Source organism: Emydura macquarii, unplaced genomic scaffold (genome assembly GCF_026122565.2).
Source record: "Emydura macquarii macquarii isolate MOO-44397 ecotype Brisbane River unplaced genomic scaffold, CSIRO-AGI_Emac_v2 contig_71, whole genome shotgun sequence".
In the NCBI taxonomy this organism is placed as follows: domain Eukaryota; kingdom Metazoa; phylum Chordata; order Testudines; family Chelidae; genus Emydura; species Emydura macquarii.
In genome coordinates this window covers 3,913,127-3,931,799 of record NW_027130208.1, presented here as the reverse complement: position 1 = coordinate 3,931,799, position 18,673 = coordinate 3,913,127, and the positions used below count along the sequence as shown (strand labels likewise).

At 45.0% G+C, this 18,673-nt stretch overlaps 1 protein-coding gene across 7 annotated transcripts in view; it reads left to right on the top strand.

Moving 5' to 3' along the window:
* The window catches only part of CADPS (calcium dependent secretion activator), a 332,826-nt gene extending 314,507 nt beyond the window's left edge, over window positions 1-18,319 (top strand). For all 7 annotated transcript variants that reach the window (XM_067541603.1, XM_067541583.1, XM_067541594.1 and 4 more), the window contains 2 exons: window positions 15,230-15,334; window positions 17,107-18,319. In XM_067541603.1, the coding sequence (XP_067397704.1) occupies window positions 15,230-15,334; window positions 17,107-17,286 (285 nt within the window). In that variant the 3' untranslated portion in view covers window positions 17,287-18,319. The remainder of the gene's footprint in view (window positions 1-15,229; window positions 15,335-17,106) is intronic.
* The last annotated feature ends 354 nt before the right edge of the window (window positions 18,320-18,673 follow it).

Below are 18,673 nucleotides of genomic sequence, written 5' to 3'. Positions count from 1 at the left end.
TATGCATACAAAATACAAAGAAAAAAAAACCAGATTAGAGACGTGTTTTCCATTAATAATAGTGGGAGTTGTGTGTCTAACCTCATCAACACAGCACTGAACATTTACACCCAACAACTCCGTTTTATAGAGATACAAGAAAGTTCTACATGGAACTTCCATTAGCATTGATGGGAGTAATATGCAAGAGACCCCTCCAAATCAAGTTTAAACCCAATTAAGGGTGAAACTCCAGTCACCCCATTGCTGAGGTCCCCAAACAGTGGGTGATCTTAGCTATCATATGTACTGCAAAAAGTCTGCTGTATTTACACACAACTGTGTGTGAGTTTCAGCTTTCACTCTGAATTTCCTTCGTCCTTTTGTCTAAGGCAGACCGTTTACATGATTCAAACAAAGTTTTTGTGGTTTTCTTTTGAAAAAGATGATGTAATTCAATGCCATTTACATCCTAGACAGACGATTAATAGTTTGGGATAGCAGCTTAACTCATTTATGTAAGGCTGACACTATGGTTTTATTAAATAACAATACAAATTATTTTAATATCAAACCCCTTTGACTTTATAACCTGCCCACATAGTTAAGTTTTCAACGTGAATGAGATTTCACAGCCAAGGAATAATACAGGGGGGAAAACAATCAAAAGTTACAGAGCAGCGTGGTTGTAGGGACTACTCTACATGTATCTGCAGTAAAATCATTATAGTATTATTTAAAAAAAAAGTCTTTGCTGAAATGTAAATCTGTAGTCTTAGAAAAGCACTTTGGTCAGTTATTTAAACCAGATTTCACTATTACTGTTACCTGTGATGTTCATGGTGCTTTAACAATATACTAGTAATAACTAAAAACATAGCAGTACTGTTCAGCACTTTTACAGAGCTAAATGTTAGCCCAAAAATAAGTCAATAAAAAATTAAAGATATATTGCTTATCGAGAGGAAAAATTGCCACTAACTTAGGGCCCTATCCTGCGAAACCTTTACTTACTGAAGTCCTTACTCTTTTGAGCAAGGTACTGTTTGTTGTTTTATGGTTTCTTAAATAGTTCATGGATCCAAAATCTTTCTGAATTGTGTGTTCCGTTTCTGAACGCTAACCGAACTCGATATCCCTAGTAGAAGGTAAGCTAGCACACTACAAATTGTTGCCAAAAAACAGTTATCAACTTTTATATTTTGAAAGAAACAATGCATCAAAGAGGCATGTGAGTATAAAATAATGTGTTATATAATAGAAAGACAGTTGTGTGTGTCTCTCTCTATGCTCTTTAGGTTATGCCTTGTTATTGTGTGGTCTGGGTAGTATACAGAAAGATTGCCGCCTTTTGAAGTACTCTGTAGAATATTTAGTTACTCGGAGACCAGATACTCTCATTGTATGGTCCACGGTTGTATAACAGATAGATAGCTATTTATACATTCTTTCTAGATATTGCCTGTGATTTTTTAGCATGTGGTGGTAGTAGTGAAGAATTTGATATATACAATATTGGTGTATATCCAATTGTTTGTGAACATCAGAAGTTTTGAAACTTGGTTGTAATAGAGGAATATAAGCATACGCTTGAAAGGCTAAAGAGCAGAAAGACCCACACATAAACGCTATTATGTACTTAATGAGGCAGGGTTTAAAAAAAAAAATCAGCCACACAAGTTGGTTTTATCAAAGAAAATGTATAAATAACAACCAGTGATTCAAACTGCTTTACAAAGAAAAAGCAGGGGAAATGAAGCTAGCACTTCACTTGTGGCATTCAGATAATAGTATTTACTACGCTAATCTTTTTGGCTTAGAGATTGACAATCAATATATTATTATCAACAAGCATTAACACAAACAAAAAGCTTCCATTTCTCTTTTTCTTTAGCCATGTCCCGAAGTGCCTTAAATTTAATTAAAACCGGACAGCCCTCCCAATTGTGCAAATTAGATTTAAAATCATATTAAATATTTGCACTGAGTGAAGACAAAAGTGTTGGCTTGTGCAGTTGGTTGAAAACACACATGCAATGGAAAAAAAATTCAAGCTAATCAAAGTTAAAATAAAGTCTCTCTCCCTCCCTCTCTCCCAAGACTACTGTCTATAACATGTTGTTCCTTATAGAAAGTGGGATATGGTGGCATTTGCTTGATTAACTTGCTCGACAAAAGTGACAGCTGCTGTGGGTGCATGTAGATAAGCTGCACAGCGCAGTTCCGCCTTTGTACATCTGTCAGCAAAAAAGGAAGAATAAAGAGTGAAAAGAGACAAATTGGTCCCAAAAGGCAATCCATTCAACTTAGGAGGTTTGCTCTATTCAAGCACTCACTGTGAATCTCAAGTACTAGGTAGCTTATTCAATTTCATTCATTCTTTAGAATGAGCCCACAAGTGTTTAATTTCTTATTCTGTTGTATAAAAGTGGGGGTGGGGGAGACTTTTTTTTTTATTGGAAGCGTTAATTGTAAGACTAGCTGATCAATGCTTACAACATTAATTCATTGCTAATGTTCTGTTTAACTAAGGCTGGTGCCACTAAATCTTGGTATCTGTAATGTAGTAACTTCACTCTGGCTTCTCGGATTGGTTTTTGAGAAATCCAGAAATATTCAGATGCCAGATATCCAGTTCTGTGAACCTGGGTTTCAGCAGATGAGAGCAAGAAGTGAAGACTACAGGCCAGATCGTCAGCAGGTGTAAATCATCATGGGCCACTGACTTCATTATTTGCATTGCCGTAGCACCTAGGGGCCCCAGTCCTGGGCTAAGACACCATTACACTAGGTGCTGAAAAAACACATGGAGCTTCATGGATTTATATCGGCTGGAGGGGTTGTCCCGTGTGTGCCTGGTTACACAGATAGGTTCCCTGCTCAGAAAGATAATCTTGCTGGTGGGAAATCCTCTGCAGAAGAGTTACTCAGAGATCAGCTTTCTAAGGGGGGGGAAGGGCCTACAAGCATAGCAGCATAGAACAATAATAATGACTAATAAGAGCAAAATACAATTTCCACTGAGAAACTGGGAGAAAAGTTCTACTTTGTGGGTGGGGCTCAGCTTAGCAGGGCAGGTTCGTTTCTCTTCTTGTGGCACGAGTTTCTCTGCTCCCATCTTTTAATTGACGCTGGAGGATTATTGTTAAATAATCTCGCAGGACAGCAGCTCTTTTCACCCACATCAGTCTGTGCTACCATCCTTAGCTAGCATCTTTATCTCGCTCTCTGGTCGAGGCATTTCTAATGTGCTGTTCACTGTGATGCCTAAAAATTCCAGGCCCTTCTCCCCTTCCCATCAGCATTTTGCCTGCAGCTCACTCCTCAGGGATTCTAGGAGGAAATGTACTTCCCCTTCCTGTGCTGGGCTGTGTACCTCCCTCAAAGCCTGACTAGGTAAAAAGGGCCAATGAACCCTGGGACAGGCTGCACTAGAGAAGAGTCAGGGCTCATGAGGGCTAAGGGCTGATGCAGCCCAGCTAGGGGAAGAGCTGGGACAGGCAGAAAGAGAGGAAGCTGGTGGTAGGAAGGAATTCTGCAGTCACTCCCTAGAGTAGAGGGGAAATTGGCAAGAAACAAGGAGAGTAAGCCCTGGGATCATATCTTGGACTATAGACTCTGGCAAGAACCCAAGAGGGGGGAAGTAGCCACAGGGAGCAGAGGATGCTCCAAGGGTAGGCCAGAAGATAAGGAAAAGTAGGAAGGAGCCCAGGAAAGAGCAACAGGGCCTGGGATTGTCTAGGCTGTGTCTGCTAGTTGGAGGGTCCCTGGGATGGAACCTGGGTGATGGGTGGGCCCAGCTTCCCCTGCCAGCCATTGGGAAAGTGGCACCGTCTGGGCAATGGAGCAGAAGACTGCCTGAGACACGTTGTCCAGAGGGACTTTGATACCCCAGAAGAGGAAAATTATAATGACCTGGCTGGAAGGCCAAGCCCTGAAGAGAAAGCAATGAAGTCAGAGAGAGGGGGCGAGACCAGGGGGCGCACAACCGAAGGAGGGGGTGTCTGACTGGTCGAGAGCTAATCCCCAGGTGAGCCACAAGAAGGCGCTCCAGTGGTGAGTAGTTACACTTCTAGTGAAAATAACGGTTCTTTCCATCATGCTGTAGCCTCTACTTAGAGCAGGGCTCTTGGGGCTAGATCTGGTCTGGCTAAGCTCTGTCCAGCAGGACGTGGGGAGGGGGAGGCCAGAGATGGCATTACGCCGTTTTTCCCCCTCCCCCTCCAATCCAGTTTAGCACCTTGAGGCGATTTAGAGCAGCATCAAGACAGAGCGGGACCAAAGATCTGACCCCCAGGGTTGCCGTCAAACCCAGATCTCTAGCATGGTAGTGCACCAAATACTGACTGAGCCATTGGGTTAGCCCAAAACTGAACTTTTTTAATATGAACATGTGTGAAATATAATGTTCCTGATTTTCCACCTATTCACCATCATCTACAGCTGGGTGAAACAGGTGTAAACCCTACATCTACCACCCTCCTGGTCTGGTACCGTTCTGCATCCAGTTTGGAGAGGTACATTTTGCTTTGATGAAGTCATCCCCAGGAAGTCACCTGATTTTGCACATGACACTTTCCCACAAAGATAAAGGTGTGAAAGATGCATCCATCACACACTGGGCAGTTACCATTTGGATCAGTCCCTTTCCCAAAGCTATTACATTCGTGCTGTACTGTTGCTTCCAGAATACCCTGTCTGAGTTGTCATTTGTCTCCTGTTCCAGTAGGAGAACCAGTTCAGCTGTCTAGTGGTAGCAGTGTGCTTCGCTGGCTCCCTATTGTTTCACATCTGGGCCTGAGAAGCAATATGGAGCCAGCATGCCCAGTTGTGTTTTTCCTCCCCAACCCCCTCTCAGGTGACTAAGTAGTACTGAGAGACTCCACAAGGACCTGGACCCAGAGGAATAGTACAGAGCCTAGAGGGTGGGGTAATGAAGCAAGTTTGAGGGGAAACCGATGAAGCCCAGAAGACCCCAGAGGGCCAGAAGTGTCTTCACTCTTGTGCCATGCTCAATATTCTCTTGTACAATAAGCTGGATGCATAGCGGCGTCAAATCACAGCATCAAATACTGTATCCTGCCTTTGACAATACTATGTGCCTGATGCTTCAGAAGAGGGTGAGAATCTCCCATAATACATCTGGCCCAATTGTGCAATGGTGTACATGGTGGTGGGGTGCAAAATCTTTCCTTACCCCTAAAGTGATCCGTTGATGCCCTGAAACATAGGATTTTGCAATCCCTATCTTAACTATAAATTAACTTACCTATAAACCCCTCTTTTAACTATTAATCCCTCATTCTTAGCTATAAATGTTCTTATATTATTGGGCTCAAAAGACCTGCTCTTCAGAATCTAGGTCTGTGTGCATCTTGCACACTGATTTTGCATATGCAGTACTCCGTGTGCAAGGCTCCGATTCACATGCATCATGTGCCAGGACGACTTGTGGATTGCTGTAAACTTGTGTAGTAAAGTAACGTGCGTGCAGAATAAGTTCACAGTTGGGTGCAAACTTGGTTACTTGGTTCAGGAATTAGCCAGGACCGCAGATGTCCTTTCCCTCATAAGGGAAAAATGAAAGAGGGAATGTAGCTTCGAAGAACGGTTGTGAAAGCATTGAAGTGCTTCAGTCTCTCACAAGGGGCATCTCTTCTCCCCTCCATACACTCACTCCTATTGATCCTGGTCAAATTTACATACATCTATTGGGTCAGTTCCTCAACTGGTGAAAACCAGCACAGCTCCATGTCGAGCTACACCCGCGGAGCACCTGGCCAATGAGTGGAGAATGGGCACGAGTGTATGACTGGCGCTTTTCTTTGACCACCTCTTTGGGAGGGGTTGGCTGTTTAATAGCAAATTCACTTGTTGGTTTAGCAGCGAAACTCATGGCCAGTGAGCAGCACATTCCTCTTTTGTGCCCTGGTGCGTGGCCTCCTTATTTTGTGTTGCTTTTATGCTGGGGCGGAGAGGAGGCAGCCTCCCAACGTCGAATCCGTTACCTTCGGAGCACCTTGAATTCAAAGGCTCATTCGACAGCCTCCTTTCAACGTTTCAAAACAAGTTCACGTGCCAGACAAAAAGAAGGGGCAGCCTGCGTCCGGCGTTCTCCAGAGGCTGGTATGTCACAGTTTTAAATAGATTTGAACTGCTTGGATTGGTTCTGGTTGGAAAGCAAGGACCGAAAGAAGGGGTCATAGGTGAGAGTTACTATGGTAATTGAGTAGGTTCACCAGTAGTTTTGCTCTCATGAGCATTAACGCGCCCAATAATGGACAAACAACAGTGGTTAAAGCAAGCAGGTAGGATTACTATGTTCTTTTGTCAGAAGTATATAACGTCTTGTAGTCAGTTTTAAAGACTTCTCAACCCCCACATCTCCCCAGCAGTCACCTGCTGAGTAATTTTGTATGCTTAATCTCTAGCCCTTAACTACAAGCTTTCTGCTAATTTGAGGCAAATGGGTATTTTGGACACTAAATAGGGCAGTAAAGAATCCCTGACCTAGAAAAACTCCATTCCGCAGCACCGAGAGCAGAAAATATTCTTTCAGCATACTTGTAAGACATTCTGAATGACACAGAATAGCTTTAAGTAAACCGCATTGCAGCCTCCGATTAATGGTTTGCGAAAACTTGCTGAACGTCCCCACCGCAACTTCCCCCATAAAACTTGTCACTTCAGATTGCCATCAGCCGCCACAACAATAATCATTTCATGCCTATTGCTAATTGCAAGCACAGCTGAGGCTCAGCGGGGTGCTTTTGCACAGTCCCAGGCCTTTATACCAGCCTCAATCTGTTGTATGGCACTTGTTCACACACAAAAAAACTACCAGCAAAGGCAGAAAGAGGCAGAGTCACAGGTTTCTTGTAATCCCTCTGCTACCCTGCTGACAACTCAGCCCCATAAGCATTCCTGGTTTTGTCCTACCCTTTACAAAAGCTGAAGTGACCTTAAGCTACTAGTATGTGAGCTTTTGAATGAAGAATACAACTCCTTCAGGTGCATTAAAAAGCATTGCTGCATCTGGTTTCTGAGATTCTGTTTGCAGCACCCCTGGGGTGAGCTCTGGCTTCCTGTAACATGTAAAATATGAGTGTGAACTCAAGGTTCATGGCAAGGAACAGGAGGTCATGCTTCCATTCAGACCTAGCTAAAGAAAACGGGAGTTTGCAGATGTTCTCGTGTATGTGTAATGACACCACCTCCCGAAAAAGCACAGGAACCCAGCACGGTTCTTGATAAAACATGCCACAGTCTGTGTGTGACTTGCAGATTTATTCATATCAATTTTTGCAATTTATATATTCAGAGACAAGGCTGCTATTTCAACAGCTTCAAAGCTCAGCCGCTAAACTCTCCTCTTCCCGAAATTAAACCCATTGCTCAGGCGGGCTGGGATATTGCTAAGTTGTAGCGGTCAAAGCCTACCGGATGTCATGTTTCAGCATCCTCTAGGGGGTCTGTCCAGGAGAGTCAGAATCTGCCTACTTTTGCCCCGGCAAAAGAGTAGCGGTCAGGCCTGCTGTGAGAGAAAGGGGAATGGATAATGCTAAACTGCAAGAGCAACTGGAATCCTTAGCATGCTACCGGAAGATGCTAACTGCAGGGTTTAGTTCCTGCCATCAGGCCTGTTCCTGAAATTCTTTCTGGGAAAAGAACTTAGTTTTTAATTCAATACAATGGCCATTGAAATCGGCACAGTCTGAGCAGAAATAGAGTCAGGACTCCCGGATTTGACTCCATGAGAGTTTTGCTTGAGGAAGTAGCTCATGGAAGGGAATTGCTCCAATGGGGAGTAGTGTTCCCAGGCCTGACTGGGCAAGGAAAAGCTTGGACGCTCAGTGCCTGCCCTAACACAGACCACAGTTATAGTTATGTCAAAATACCGGACGGGTTGTTTACGGCAAAGCCAAATATTATAAATATAGCGCTATGCTGTAATTAAGCAGCCTTCTCTCAGGAAGTAAATGTTGCATAGTTGATGGCTTAGCCTTGGTAAACAGATCATTTTCATGCATATTAGAAATATCCCTGGGTGTTGGGAGTGTCATTGTTCCAGGTAGAAGTCATTCCAATCAGCAAATTAAAGCATTGCTTGAACAGAGCTATCCCTGTTCCACTCATTGTGGACATAAATGCATAAGAATAAACATCATGCTTTGATTCTTGTATGAACTGCTCTGAGAAAAGATTGCTATAATTTTGAAGGATTTTTATTAAGTACAACAGGCAGAAGAGCCTATTTATTTCATATCACAACAGGATTTTGTCTCTTATCGCTAAGATCACATTTCTGTTTGGGAGAGCGAGATTCGTTGTAAAAAGATAGGTAGAGCCGGGTGGAAATGTTAATGTCTTTGTGTTAGTCATGGAATCAGAAGTCTTCTTTCTTCTAATAACACATCAACTCTAGTGATTTTTTCAGTGCATATTTCACTCGCAGTGTAGCTGATTCTATTTTGTGTGTATATGCAGAGCTTAGATGCCGCAATTGAAGAATGCGATATTAAATCTAAAAAAAAGGGTAGATGTTGTTATTTTTTTTTAATCAGGATAAATGTATTAACAGCTATCCCTTGAATTGTACCTCATCTTTTACTCGCCGTTTTGAAATCCTTGTGGCGTTGATGGCTTAGCCTTGGTGAACAGATCATTTTAATGCATTTCAGAAATACACACGACATTTAGCTCTTACGTTTTAAAACCCTGCGGGGTTGAAGCTTTATTAGCAAATGTTTCCTACCCCTAGAAGGAGAAGAGGGCAGCATTCGGATCCTGAGACAGGATCCAGTTTGAACCTCCCCAGTGGTGTTGGGATGCATTGTCTTTAGTAGATAATTGAGCTTCATTTGTTTTGCACTTCCAAAGCCCAACAAAAATGCCGACAGAAAGAGGCTGATCAAATGTAGGTTGGCAAACGCAACAGCAAAATTGCCAGCCCTGCTCGTTGGCGTTGGAAGTCCCTGGTATTTTGGGGTGATTGTACTGCATGGATTGCAATGATGATTGGTTTGGGGAGTAAACCAACAACAACTAACCAGCAGCCAGGCTCAGGCCCCCGCCAAACAGCCAATCAGCAGCCAGCTGGCCCTGCGGAACAGCTGATCGGGTCGCCTGGGGGAACAGAAGGAAGGGGGTCTAAGCTGCTGGGGAGGGAGCGGATGGGAAGGGGGCAAGGCTGCCGGGGGGAGCGGGAGGCAGGCTCTCCACTGGGGGGTCTTTGGAGCTGGGCTGGGGGGGGAGGGGGGGCTTTCTTCTCAGCCTCCTGTGGTCCCTGGGCTGGTCTTTTGCTTGCTGCTGCCCCCGCCAAGGGGAAGCTGGGTCTGGGCCCCGGCACTCACTCTCTGTTCCCTGGGGGGCCCCCCACCGGACAGCTGATCGGCTGCAGGCTCCCGGGGCCCCCACCGAACAGCTGATCGGCCAGCCCCCCAACCCCAGATCTTAAAGGCTGGGAAGCAGCCTCAAAGTCTATGAGCTGCAGATAGTTGCTTTCCCGCCTTTGAGCTCTGCATCCGATCCGCCGTCCGCACAACGTGGTCCGTGGATATCCGCATCTGCATCTGCGGATATCTGCGGCTTTGCATGGCTCTGCACCTTGCTGGGATCTGGTCCTTCTGAGGGCTGCCCTCTTGGCTGGTCTGAGTATTTGTTTCCATTGCTCCTGTGGAAGTTCTGCCATTTCCAGGCTTCGGTGGTGGTTTTTAGACGTACGTAGGCTTGCATGGCTATTACAGACAGACGTAAAGACGGTTCTCTGCCCCCAAGAGACTCACCACTCGTTCAGAATGAACGCAGCACAAGGCGGCGATAAACAAGGGAAGGTGGATTGCGTATGGAAAGATGCGATACAGCAGCGAAGATCTCAGGATGTTCTTACTGCTGCGTGCTCCTCTGCTCTGTGGAGTTTGTTTTTAATACGTTAGCAAAAGCTGGAGACAGTCTCCGATGGAGGCCAGCGATGAAAGCCGAGCTCCAAGGAATGAGCTTGAAGGAGGCATCTAAAGGAGGGCAGGGACGTTTTCTGGCCCGCCGGCTCGGGGTGGGTGAAGGCAGCCAGAGGTCACCATGGCTCAGGGCAGCCATAGGGCAAGAGCCGTTTAAAACGTTCACGGAAGAAATGAAACCTTCTTCTTTCAAGTTCCTTTACGTTTTCCTGTTTGGGGGCATGGGGTTGCAATGAATCCTGTGCAGATACTGCCTTTCTGTCAGAGGAACGACACTAGCTCTGATTCAGAGGGCCGGGGCCTCACCCTTTCCGGTCACTATATGCCTGACAAAAGGGCTGGAGTGGCATAAAGCGGATCTAAAAAAACCCAATTCTGGCTGAGGGAGGATCGTCTGCTGCACGCAGTACGGAAGACCGTCATAAAGTTACTCCTGAGGACCCCCGTCTGAGCCCTGGCATAGGAAGCATGCAGGGAATGGAGCTGAGGACAGAAGGGGTGAGTTGGGCAGGTTCCTGGCGGCACCACAGTCCTAGCGCACCCATGGAAGCTGCCATACCCTAGCCATGATCCCAGAGTTGTCTGAAGCAGCCCTGGCTTCCAGCTCTGTAACCCCCCATTTCCTTGAGCAGGGAGGCCTGTGCTGCGCTTCCTAGAGAATCAGCATCTCACCCAGAGATTTGAAGGCCCAAGGCGGCATTGTGACCATCCAGTCTGACCTCCTGCATAGCACAGACCAGAGGGATTCCACCAAGCCCATAACTTCTCATTAAGCTACAGCATATTGTTTGGAAAAAGACATCTAGTCTTCATGTAAAGGCTTCAATTGGCGAAGACTCCACCACCTCCCTAGGTCAGCTGGTCCGATGGTTAATTACCCGCACTGTGCAAAATCTGTGTCTTATTTCCAGTCTGAAACGGGCTAACTTCATCTTCCGGCCATTGGCTCTTGTTAGCTTTTGTCTGCTAGATTAAAGAGCCCTCCTCTATCAATAATCTCCTCCCCGTGCACCATTCGGTATAGACACCAAGTGAAAAAATAACTCCTCTTCTCTTTTCGTCGGCAGATCTTCCAGTCCTTTGCACCCGTCATTTACTAAGGAGAAGTGTATCAATCTAAGCGCAAAGGAGCTCTCTGTTCCAGCAGGCAGGGACCGGCTGGAGCAGTTCTTTGTCAGGAGATGTCAGTCCTGGATTTGTGCTCTAGCCCATGGAAGTGGAGGGGATGGAAGCCCTGTGTGTGTGGAGCCTGGCATTGTCTCCTACACCCCAGATGCCCGTGGCTGCCCCTTCGTTTGGCAATAGAATGGAATTTGGAGAGGAGATGGAGCTGGGGACAGCAACCCCTGTGACGTCATTCCCAGCTGATCCCAAGGATTGTCACAGAGATGCCCTACCAGCTGCTTAAAGTAGGATCAGCTGGGAGAACCGCTCCAAATCTTCTCCCCTGGGCAGGGCAGGGGCCATAAAGTCCTGCACCCTGCCTGCACCACTGCCCTTCCTCCGGGGTTGGGATGCCCACAGTCTCACCCTGACTGCAGGGCTTCATCCACACCCAGCGCAGGTCTGGGAAGCGTAGGGATCTGCCTCTGGCCCATGCTCCAGCCCCGGGGCTCCAGGCCGTGAAGCAGCTCTCCTCTCCATCCTCAGCATTGCACTTCACTCTTCCCCCAGCCAGACTGCTCCCCTGGCTCTTTTCCCCATTCCCTGCTTTGGTCCAGTATATATATATATATTTTTTTTTAAATCGAGGCAATCGCTTTTTAAAGCAAAGGAGATTTGGTTCCCTGCCTGCTGATAGGAGGCGTGAACCAGGACAGACTTCCCAGAAGAGCTAGTGCCACCGTTCTACAGTCTGTCATTCAAACCAGGCCCGCTGCGGCTCACCTGGTTGTTCTCACAGCGATAGTAAAGGAACAAATCAAAATGAACACGTGGCCCTGGGCAAGGCCACTCCCCCGCACCAGTTTTCGCCTGGCCCTCTGGCTCCAGACAGCCTCCCTTGGGTGAATCAGACCATGTGCTGCTTATGGCTGTGTTTTGTGAGGCAGCCTACACCCAGTATTGCACAAGGAAGGCGGGAATGGGTTCCATCCATAGATCGCCCATGGCAAATAACCTTACCATTGATCTCTCTCAGCTTCCAGGCACTGTGCAGGAAAAATCCACTTCCTTCCATAGAAATCAGTAAATACAAACATTTAACTCGCGTCAGGCTGGCTTGCGAAGTGCTTTTTCGAACAGAAGAGTCTAAACGTCTCATTGAAAAGCAGCTAAATCTGTAGTCCAGAGAGAGCCTGGAGTTGGGCAGTAAAGGCAGAGTGGAAGTTACAGCAGTGAAATCATAGGACCCTGTCAAACCAGCTAGATACGGTAAATTCAGGGCTACTGGGAGCCTGTCACTTAATCAGCCAACTGAGTGGTTTCAGGTCGTTCCTGTTTAGGATTCCCAACAGGCAGAGGCTGATGTTTTCCAGCTCACTAGACAGTAATTAAGCGCAGCATAATGAGCACAGAATACCAGGGTTTGAACTACCTGGTTCTCTCTGCCGAGCTGCATCTCTGAGCCTAGCAAGCAAAGAAGACGTTTTAATTATAAAAAGTTAAAAACAAAACACTGGCCCTTGGCCTTCTCTCCAGTGCATCGTCGCCAAGTTCTTCCGCCCAGCCCTCACTGTGGATCGCTGCTAATTGCCGTGTTAATGGCTGGTTCGGCGCCTTAAACTCACCTCTGCTGCGATGCCTACAAAGCACTTGGCCTTGGGTAGGCCCGAGGGGTTACAGGGAACAAAACAGATCAAGTGGGTTAAACCGGAGGCTGCACGTTGAAGTGGGAGGCAGAAACCAAATGACCAGTGTTGAAAAGACGCCCTGGGCCCGAAGGCCCCAGAAGGAATGAAAACGTCCTACACAGGCTGGGCTGGCAGAGCCAAAGTAAGGGTACAATTGACCGTGGAAGGAAAACCTCCCCTTGAGCTGGGGAAAGGTCTAATTAGCAGGGAGCAGTCTGACTGCCGGAGCCTTTTCTTGGCTACCTCAGAGACCCTATTGCAGACTTGGTAGCCGGGGCCGTCCTGTGGCTCTCTGGGTTAGGAAATCAATTGCTGATTGCACCCATCTCTGTGTAACTGGAGTGGACACTCAGATACCAGGGGGATGGGTGCCCAGAAGAGCACCTCGGTAAGTAGGTGGGCAGCTAGATGAGGGAGCTCCCCCCAGGGAAATGTCATGCAAGTGAATCCTGTCTTCAGAGACCTCTTCAAAGGTGTATTTGGGGGCAGCTGTGGTCAGGGAAGCCCTTGAAAGCACAGCACCTCCAGCAGCATGTTCACCAAGCACCAACAGGGGCTGGGTGATAGGGGAGGCAACCAAGGGGCATGTGCATATATCCCTGAGAGAAGCAAGTTTAGGGGCTTAACTTCCCGCTGTCCCCTGTTTCTTTCATGAGGGCACATCCTGCCCCACATCCCCCTGCAGAGGAGGGGACAGTCTGTTAGTTTCCATTGCCGTGGATGTAAGGAGAAGGAGGTGCCAGGCCTGGTAGCAAAGTCTGGAACGGGGCAGCCAGAATGGGTCACCAGCAGGTTGGATGCCACACTTCTTGCCTCTGGCCCCTCCTGTGGCTGTGACGTGTCTCGGTTACACGCTGTTTGGCTGAAGTACAGATCTGCAAATCCCAACCAGCCAGATCCACTCATACAGAAAAAGGAATTTTGTTAGTGCTGAAATGTGCAAGTTATACTAACAGGGCCTGGCCCCAGACGCTCTTACTGCACTGAAATCAACAGAGGATTGCTAGTGTAAAGCTGGTGGGACAGAGTGGGGAATCAGGCATCGATGCACTTGTCCCTGGTCAGTTTTCATTTTTTTCCTGTGCAATTAACCTTTTGGGGGGACAGTTTTGTTCCTGGGAGTGTCCAATGACCTTAAAGGTCCAATTGGCTGGAGCAAACCTCAAATGATGATCTTCAAAGAGGGCTAAAAAAAAAAAAGACACTTTCATTGATGGGGAACATAATCTAAGAACTAAACCGCCTTGTTTTGCTTTACAAGAGAAATACAAATGCCAGGCCAAGTTTGAAGTAACATGGACAAAAGACAGACACAGGGACTTTCTTAAGGCGAGTCGGAGTGGGGTGAGGAGAGCATAGAAAGCACTTGTAACTAGCACTTGTTTAAATGTCCACTGATCTCTGGCGCATGTATTGGCACATGTGAAAAGAAATAGAATGGGGGGAGGTGAGAGAAGGACAGAGAGAGAAGTCTATGCATATATCTTTTTTATATATCAATTTTAATTCAATTCCACTTGTTCTGTTGATAAGAGAAAGTGGAATGAAACTGGTGACATTTTAAGATTTGATTTTTTCCCCCTTTTTGTCTTGCCGTTTGGAAATGTTGCTCAGACGTCTCTGTGTGAGATGTATGAATATCTGAGCAGCGCTCTAGCCCTGTAGCCCACCAGAGCCTTCCTGCTCTGCAGGGGTGGCAGTCTGCCGTGACACAGCTACAAGCATTTTTTCACAGATGAGAAGCAAAATTTCAACCCTTGAGGGGAACTGTAATTTCAAGCCCTTGAAATCCACTCGTTCGCTCTCTGCTTTTATATCTTTAATAATTTTGGGGTTGAGACTGGAGCAGAGTGTGCAGCCAATCCAAGGTCGTGCATGCTCTTCTGTCAGTAGATCTGCGCCCTGCAGGTACAACGTGATAATATTAGTACAGAGTATTAGAATCCCCTAGTATGTACACTCTGCTCCTCTTACGGAATCAGAGTCCTCCGACGGCTGATTGGGTTTGAAATTTCCAAGAAGGTAAGTGGCAGAAATCTCTGGGTTTGATATCTTTAGTGGCAGGGTCATACTCTCGATGGGAAAACTGTAAGAGAAGCATTGGGATAAAACTGACATCTTTGCTGGCAGATCAAGTCAATGGCAAATGTGCTACCTCCCAACCTTACTGTGGATAAGCTGGCAATGCTGCTGTTCTCTGTTCCCATCCAGAGGTGTTTCTGGTTGAGAAGTCTGAGGATGGACGAGCTGTGCTAAAAGTCTATAGTCCTAGGGTGCATGTTTTATTTAATAATCCCTTTTTGGTGGGGGGGGGAGAATTTGATTATAAAACATATTCTCGTTCATTGAAATTCTGCCTTAAAAAAAAATCCCTAGTAATCCCGTCATAGCAATTTAACAGGCTGGCAAATAGAAAAGGTCAGTCCTGATTTTATATGCCTGTTTTCAGATTGTGTTTACTCAAGGGCTGTGTTTGCTGGAGAACTCTTGTCTCTCTTGCAGCAATGGTACACCAGCTCAATGAATGTCATTTGCACCTGGTTGACAGACCGCATGGACCTGCAGCTTCACATTTATCAACTGAAAACTCTTATTAGGATGGTAAAGGTAATAATTTTTATGTGATTTTGCAAATATCATAGCATTGAAAGCACTGTGTGTAGTATGTTTTCTCAGAGGAAATGTATTCTGCAACCAAGCAATTAAATCATTAATTAAAACAGTTTATATGGGATGCATATGAAGCTACTGTAAGTTCAAAAATTAATCAAAAGGAATTTGAGACATATATAGATTAGAAAAATACCCCAGACAATAATAAAGTAGTTATTTACACTGAAAGGGGAAAAAAAGACATTGACATTTAACCCTAACTGTACAATAAACATTAAAAAAAATTGACTTTTTTATGTACCTACGTCTTGATCGCACCAATTAGTTCATTTTAACTTAAGGTTTAATTAAATAAAAATTTATAACACTTGGTTGAAGGGAAATATTTACTCCCAGCAATATTTACATATGTCTTGTGCTTTTTGTCAGAATGCAAATCATGGTTGTTCTCATAGTTAATTGAAGTTGTTTCTTTTACAATGGGTATATACAATCAGCTCTAAGGGATCACAAAGGTGAGATAACATACCCTGAAAGTAGCATTTTTTCCTGTGCACGCGTGTGTGTCTTGGACTAATGATAAATATTTCAGTGTGAAATCACAGTGGTTTACATGAAATAAGATCACAGAAGGGGGTAAATACGGTTTTTGATCATTTTTTAGGTTCTATTTGATGCTTTTTGGCCTAGTGTTTTAAAATGTTTATATTTTCCTGTACGCCAAGAACAAACCAAAGCATAACTAAATTACAACGGAAATGTACTTTTCATAAATTGAATCAATAGGAATGAGCAAATAATCTCTGTGTTATTACTTGAGGAATTTTCTTTTCTAGGTTTATTTTTTTAAAGCAAATATTGCTTTGGGTAGCTGCTAGAACTAATTTGAGAACATTCTGATACACAAGTAACTCCTTAATGCAGCTACTGTTTTATAGTGTGTAATTGAATGAATGGTATTACTGCTGGAGTCTTATCTCGCAGAGAGATACAGGCTCAGTCAAGAAGGTTCTAAACCTAAATTCAGATACAGAGAGGTTAATTTTAACTCCAAACTCCCCAGGAAACTTTTATAACTTAGCAACAGCTGCAGCCTGTGGAAGTAGGTGAAGATATAAACATATACACTTACGCACGGTGTGTATTTGACATATACGTGTTCAGTGTCTCTCTCGTGTGTGCAGGACTGTACTTGTCAAGAAGATTTGAATTTTGTAGATACGAGTATTTAAAATATTTTCATTTCACTGGAGTAGAGAGTTGTGGCGACAGGTAACCATGTCTCTACTTACGTGCTATGGCGTTGTTATGTCACGAGGGAAAATAACTATGTATCACAACAACACATTGCTAAGGGGAGCCGGATGCATCCCAATTTACTTTGCAGCTTGTGCGTCATTAACACAGTGGGCCCGATCCTGAAGCCCTTACTCAGGCAAAACTCTCATTGAAGGGGCCAAAAGCATCTCTTTGGGCCAGAGTCTCATTTACACGAAGGCCACTTTAAAGGGGGCACGGGTTACAGTTACAGCCACTGAACGACTTCTCTGCATTGCCAGAGCCACGTAAAATGCCCTTCATGTCCAGGAGAATTCGGCCCTTGGACATCAGTGGAGCACGTCCCTTCACGTTAACGGCCCAGTGAGGCAGGACCGGGCCCCCTGTTTGATGACTCTTGAAATGAAGCATTTGAAATCTGTCTGGGGGCTTTAAACGTGACTTTCTGCTCCTTGTCTCTCCCTCCCAACCCGGTACCTCCATCCTAGAAAACATACAGAGACTTCCGACTGCAAGGCGTGCTGGACTCCACCTTGAATAGCAAAACCTACGACACCGTGCGGAACCGGCTGACGGTAGAAGAAGCCACAGCTTCAGTTAGTGAAGGTGGAGGTCTTCAGGGAATAACCATGAAGGACAGTGATGAAGAAGATGAAGAGGATGATTAGCTAATTCTGGTCTAGTGGCCCACGTGGTGGTGGCCGCCAGCCAGTGCATGTACCTAGTCCGTTGTCCAGTTAGCCACATTAGGAATTTTTCTGTCCGCTCTAAATGCCCATGAGAAGTTTACCAATACAATTGCCATTTTAGCTGTGTGGTAATAAGACTAGCACCTCTGTTTGATTCATTGGTTTCCTAATTTCACGTCTATATGTTCATAAGCAATATGGAGCACCATTGATTAATACTGTTAATGGAACACTATATAGAATACATGCTAGGTGTGTCCCTGTTACAATTAAACAAGGCTTCATTAATGTACTGTATATACATTGATGGTAAATTGTTGTGAAGATGAGTGAATCAAGTACTTTCATTTCTTCGTTTCTCTTCTGTGGATGCCAACTGCTTAAAATTAATAAAAACAGCTTTGTTTTTAAAAGAAAAGTGAGGTGATTACAAATGAGTTTTTTGTTCTCTGTTCATTTTTTAAAAAACCCAGCTGTTTGAATCCTTCTGCATCCCTGTTAATAAACCATGCGCTTCTCCTTAAAAACACAGTTAACTCTGTAGAAGGTACGTACCAATGGATTAGTCATTCTAATGGCCACAGAAGATCAATCCTGTCATTATGGATACATCCATTGCCATAGTATAGTCCAAAGCAGTTGTTTTATGTCAACATTTGCCCCTCTAAATGTTACGTCTTGTTTGTTTCAAATATCTGTGTATGTAAAAAGGCAACTTTACTTACAATCTTAGACTTATAAAAAAAGTGTTTATAAAACTATAGGAACATTTCTTCCAGTAGATTGTTATCATAATTTCAATTTGTGACCCAGTGTTTTTATATATGTCATGTACATTGCATTTTGGTCAGTAACTGCATGTCCTCGAGTTCCCCCTCCAGAAGCTTTGTAAAATAGTGGATCCATTTTGCTTTTGCCTTATACAAGCCAACAGTTGTAAAAGTGTGGGAACTGTGGCTTTTCAATAAATGACTATTCAGATGTCCTGAGAATAAACTATGGAGTCGTTTTATGTCTGCCCGAGAGAAAAATTATAAGCTAAGATATAAGAGTCCCTTCCCACTCCCCTTCCAGAATAAAGGAGGGTGGTTGTTTTTCTCCCTGTGGATGTTTCTACAGTTTATTGATTTAAGTAGGTTGTTTTCTACGTCACTCACAAAGCCCAAGGTAGGGAAGGCATAGATAAGGCCACGGTTCCAGATCAAGTCCACAGTAACGAGGGTGGGAAATTCACCAAGGTCTTTAGGTGCCCGAGTCCCACTGATTTCAGTGGGAGTTGGGGATCTAAATACTTCGGTGACTAGTCTCACCTAGGAATTACCAGCATCACCTGGGCAGTTATTCCTGGACTAACTTCTGTTGGCAA